This window comes from Egretta garzetta, unplaced genomic scaffold (genome assembly GCF_000687185.1).
Source record: "Egretta garzetta isolate BGI_Z169 unplaced genomic scaffold, ASM68718v1 scaffold840, whole genome shotgun sequence".
NCBI classification, from domain to species: Eukaryota; Metazoa; Chordata; class Aves; order Pelecaniformes; family Ardeidae; genus Egretta; species Egretta garzetta.
The window spans coordinates 430,108-434,992 of NW_009258262.1; the positions used below are offsets into that span (position 1 = coordinate 430,108).

Here is a 4,885-nt window from a genome sequence, read left to right on the forward strand (position 1 = left end):
TCACGGGAGGGTTTTGCATAGCTCCAGCCAGGGTTTTTCTGCAGTGGGGGAAGCCCAGGGCTCAGGTGGAGAAGAAATCACACTGCTGCAGCTACCTTGGCTGCAGAGCTGCTCAAAAAGGGGGGGGGGTGGTGTCTTCCTGGGGAAAGAGGTTTTCTCCCTTGAGGTAGAAAATAACATCCCACACTAACGACGGCTGGGGACAGACCAGTGCAAAGGGGCATCAGGGGGGCGAGGGGTGCCTGGCCCTCCTCACGGTGCCCCCTTGCTCACCTGGCCACACAGACGACGGACAGAAGACAACAGAGAGGCCAGGCAGTGCAGGGACAGCAAGCGTCCCCTGCCATCCGCTTTATTGACCCCCACCCTCTCCTCCGTGGGGCAGCCAGCTGGGGGAGACGCACCCCCCCAGGCTGGGGAGAGGAAAACCGACAGTGGAACGACGCACAGCAGGACGGGTCCCCCTCCTGCACAACCGTCCCCTGGGACAGAGGGCACGGTGATCCCCCCCCGGAAAACCAGGAGGGGAATGCAACAAAATGGGCTAGGAGGCCCCAGTCCCCCAGGGAGCAACAGTGTGGGTCTGGGGACAGCCTGGGCAGCAAGGGGTGCTGCCCCTCACTCCACTCTCCAACCCTGGGGGGGTCTCACAGGACAAGGGCATGAGTGCCTCCCAACAGGGAGAGCATCCCCAGGGCTGCCCCCGAAGCTGTGGGGACCTCCTCGGCACAGGTGGCTCTGAGAGGCCCCTAAAAAGTCCCCTGGGGGCTGGCAGGGACCCCAAGATGCCATGCACACACCCCGCCCACCTGCCACACTCCCCTCCCCACACCAAACCCCCCCGGCCCCAGCCCAAAACCGCTGTGCCAACCCACGCCAGCCAGCTGCACCACCACCCCCCATCCCCCAAGGCCTCCCCAGGGACCTCTGGGGATGGTGCTGGGACCCAGCAAGAAGGGGAACGGTTCCCACCCACACCTGCACCTGGCCCCACGGGGACCCTCAGGCGACAGCCCCACTGTGGTGGGCTGACCCCCTTTGGGGCAGGGCACCCCTGCAGTAGGAGAGTGGTGTTGCCCCCGCCCCCAATACCACCAGGCTCAGCCCCCCCACCTGGCCACAGCATCGCATTCTCCCAGCTCACCACCACCTCTTATGTACACTCATCTGACAAAACCCCAAAATACGAGGTATATAAAAATTCAATGCGGGGACACCCCCATACGAACAGTTCCAGGAAGCCACTACAGGGGGGTGGGAGACAGGCCAGGACACATGTGCCTCGCCCCCCTTGCCCCCACCCACCGGCGCCTCCCTGGCATGGGTAGTCCCCCGTCCCCCCCGGTGGGCAGCCTTCAGGGCACAGCTCAGACACAGCCAAGAGGAAAAGGGAGCACAGGGCTGGGGGGGGGCTGGCTGAGGCAGACCATGCCCCCCCCAACCTCTGTGGACACAGAAGGCCAGTGGGGAGGTACTGGACAGGACAAATGAACAAACAGACGGCTGAGGGACAAGGCGGAGTGAGGGGGACTCCCATGGTCCCCGCTCCCACCCCAGGCCAGGTTCCAGCCCCAGGTGGGCATCAGGGGCATCAGGCCAGGCTGAGATCATCTGATGGATGGGGAGGGAGGGGAGCCTGGCACCCCTAAGCCCTTGGCACAGCGGCCAGAGGGGACAGCCAGGCCAGCCTGAAGCCCCGCAGCTCTGTGGGGGGAGGCTCCCTCCCCGCAGGAGTGAAGGGGATGGCCAAAAGGACCTTCTCCCACATTCCTAGCCAGCCTGGGGATGCTCCCACCGTGCGGGTGCCATCGGGAGCGAAGGGCTCGAGGTACCCCCTGCAAAGCCCCCAGGTGGGTTTTTCCAGCAGCTTTATCCTGGGGGAAAGGGATCAAAAGAGGGGAGGGGGGGACACAGCACCAGCACCCTTTCCCTTGCCTCCCTGCCGTGGTCTCAGTCCTTCTCCTGCACCAGGCTCTCCTCTGTGATGCCCTGGGCTGCAAGCTCGGCTAGGACATTGTCCAGGTAGTTGATGTCAGGGTAGCCATGCCCAGTGAGGTTGGAGCCAAACTCTGTCTTGTGGTGGATCTCATTCCAGATCACCGTGTCCGACTCGCCCGTGGTGCTGGAGGTCCCGATGGCGAAGATCAAGCGCCGGTCCCAGGCTACCAGCAGCAACCTCAGTACCTGTGGAAGGGAGAGACGGGGCAGGCAGCAAGGCAAATGCAGTGTGTGGGGGGGGAAAGCACCCACTTCTGCTCAAGGCACACCTGATCATCCTGGTACACCCCAGCAATGTGGACAACCCACAGCCAAGCCCTCCCAGGGAGTTCGGGATCCCAGCATAGGGTCCTACCCCAACCAAAATAGCAGGACAAGGCTGCAGAGCTCCCCCAGCAGGTAGGAATTTCGCTGGGCTCTTGCAGAGTATGCCAGATGGGCTAGGGGGAACACCTCCACCCGTGTTTGCCTGCATAAGCCTTATTCGCTTCTCCCTGTGCTCCAAATAGCTGCTCGCTCCTTCTCCCCCTCAACATGCCCTTGAGCATGCCTTGGCCAGCTCGAGCCACCCGGGTGAGCCCCTCACCTTTCTGCCCTTCTCGCTGTCTGGCAGGTAGCAGTGCCGGGGAAAGCCGCGGGCCGTGAAACTCTTCCCAGGGTTTGGATGCTCTGGTCCCTGCAGCATGTGGAGGAAGGAACAAAACCCTTTTGGAGCTCAGAAGGATGCTCTGGGCACAAGGTAACCCCCCCCAACCTCAGTGGACGCAGAGCTGCTCGCTGCTGCGCTGGGCAGCCATGCTCCAGCATGATGGTCCTGAACGCCACCATCCCCCTGCCACCAAGCAGATGGGGCCAACACTTTCATGCAGATGTACCCCCGACTTCCCACCAGCATCCTTACGGACATGCAACTCCTGAGACGTCACTGAAACCAGAGCCCTGAGTCAAGGCATGAGCTGCAACATGACCCATGAGCAACACAGCCGGTGACAAGGGCCACCAGCCCCCACAGGGGACCACCCATGTGCACCCCTGGGCATAGGGTTGGGCCACACCTGCACCCCTGGGGGGATGTTGTAGATGATGCGGATGGTTTTGCAGTCAGAGTGGCCAGGCAGGGCGTGAGGGATGACGTGATACTCCATCTTCCCTGGGGGCTGTGTCCCCGTCTTCACCCCATAGATGGTTTTGCAGGTGGGGCACTGCAGGCTCCCATCCTGAGAGCAAGGAAAGAGGGGAACACAATGAAACCAGCATCCGCCAACAGCGAGCCAGGCTGGGCACTCCGTCCCCCGGCAGCACTGAGCACTGCCTTCATCCTGAACACAGCCATTTCACAAACACTCAGGAAGCAGGGGGGAGGGCTGGGAGAACTTGCTACAGCGACCCAACTTTAACCAAGAACCTGAGGTCTGCACTTCTCTTCCTCATCAGATTTACAGCTTTCCCCACCTTTGTTTTGGTTGGGTTTTGGTGGGTTGGTTTTGTTTTGTTTTTTTTCCAAAGAGGGAAAGATAATAAATATTAAACACTCCCAAGCAACGTGAAACGCATTTTCCTGGGAATGTCAAGCACAAGAGCCACTTGCAGGGGCCTCAAGAAAGCCCACCAGTGGCTGGAAAAGCACTGCCTGGCGCCAGATACCAGGTAGCTCTGCTCAAACATGCAGGGATCAACATTCACTGCCACTAACCTTGGGAAGGAAAGCAAGGGCGTAAAACTGGGCGTAGTAGGAAAAAAACCACCCACACAGCCCAACCTTATGTTTCTGATTTAGCGGTCCCAAAGCGCTTGCTGCTGATAAAAGTTAAACTCTCTGTCAGGACAGGGAGGTCAGAGCCCTCCGGGGCAGCAGGACTCGAGCACCGTCCCACCGAGGGCAGGAGGAGCTCAGCACAGGTCGCTGAGCCGGGGGTTTGGGCATTGCACCGAGGGGCAGGAGGAGCTCAGCACAGGTCACTGAGCCAGGGGTTTGGGCGTCCCACCAAGGGGCAGGAGGAGCTCAGCACAGGTCGCTGAGCCAGGGGTTTGGGCATCCCCTGGGGCTGCAGCCTTGCACCTTGTTGCCGTTGTTGTACATGGCGACCAGGCAGTGGAGGTGGAAGACGTGGCCGCATTTCACCAGCTTCCCCACCAGGTCAGGCTTGATGGCCGGCTGGGGTCCCTTGTAGCCGGAGGGCGCAGAGAGGCGCTCCATGCAGATGGTGCAGTCCTGCGTGGACAGGAAGGAGAAGGGTCAGACAGATGGATGCAGCCAGAGCCTCGCTGAGGACACGGGGCTGATGAGCTGCCCTGCTTTTGCCCAGGGACCAGCACCCAGCCCAGGCACTGTGCCATCACCCTGGGCCACCACAGGGGCCAGCCAACATCTGCATGTGGCACACAGCCACTCTTTGGAGGGGGACAGGGACAGGGCAGAGCCATGAGGGGTGGTGGGGAGATCCCTGCACAGTGTGGGGGCATCACCCATGTCCTCAGTCACTTCTCCCAGAGCAAAGTACCCTGGGGACACCCCAGCGTGACCCCCACCGTTCACACCTCATCCAGTGGATGCCGCACCTTCTGCAGGTATTTTTTCAGTACCTCCTCTGGGGTTTTACCTGTGGGAGAGGAAGAGTCAGAGGGGCTGGAGGGCAGCACGGGGGAAACCCACTGCTGGGGGCAGCAGGAGGAGACGGGGGGGACAGGGGAACCAGGTCGGGAAGCTGGGGGGACAGGAACAGGGGCCAAGTGGCAAAGTGCCTCTCACCCTTCTTGGCCTGCTTCTTGGTGGTCTTGCGGCAGGTGTGGGAGATGCCAGGGATGGACTGGATCTCGCTTTTGCTCACGGGTGGAGGGTGCAGCACCAGCTTGGGGGGCCGCGTCAGGCAGACAGGCAGCCCAGCCG

General features: G+C 61.5%; 1 protein-coding gene across 1 annotated transcript in view; it reads right to left on the bottom strand.

The window, feature by feature from the left end:
- Positions 1 to 1,340: 1,340 nt before the first annotated feature.
- Positions 1,341 to 4,885, bottom strand: part of DTX4 (deltex E3 ubiquitin ligase 4) — a 5,182-nt gene continuing 1,637 nt past the window's right edge. Inside the window, exons 3-8 of the mRNA XM_035898360.1 lie at positions 4,748 to 4,878; positions 4,537 to 4,598; positions 4,058 to 4,210; positions 3,054 to 3,215; positions 2,585 to 2,674; positions 1,341 to 2,184 (exon numbers count right to left, since the gene is read on the bottom strand). Of these exons, the coding sequence (XP_035754253.1) occupies positions 1,951 to 2,184; positions 2,585 to 2,674; positions 3,054 to 3,215; positions 4,058 to 4,210; positions 4,537 to 4,598; positions 4,748 to 4,878 (832 nt within the window). The 3' untranslated portion in view covers positions 1,341 to 1,950. The remainder of the gene's footprint in view (positions 2,185 to 2,584; positions 2,675 to 3,053; positions 3,216 to 4,057; positions 4,211 to 4,536; positions 4,599 to 4,747; positions 4,879 to 4,885) is intronic.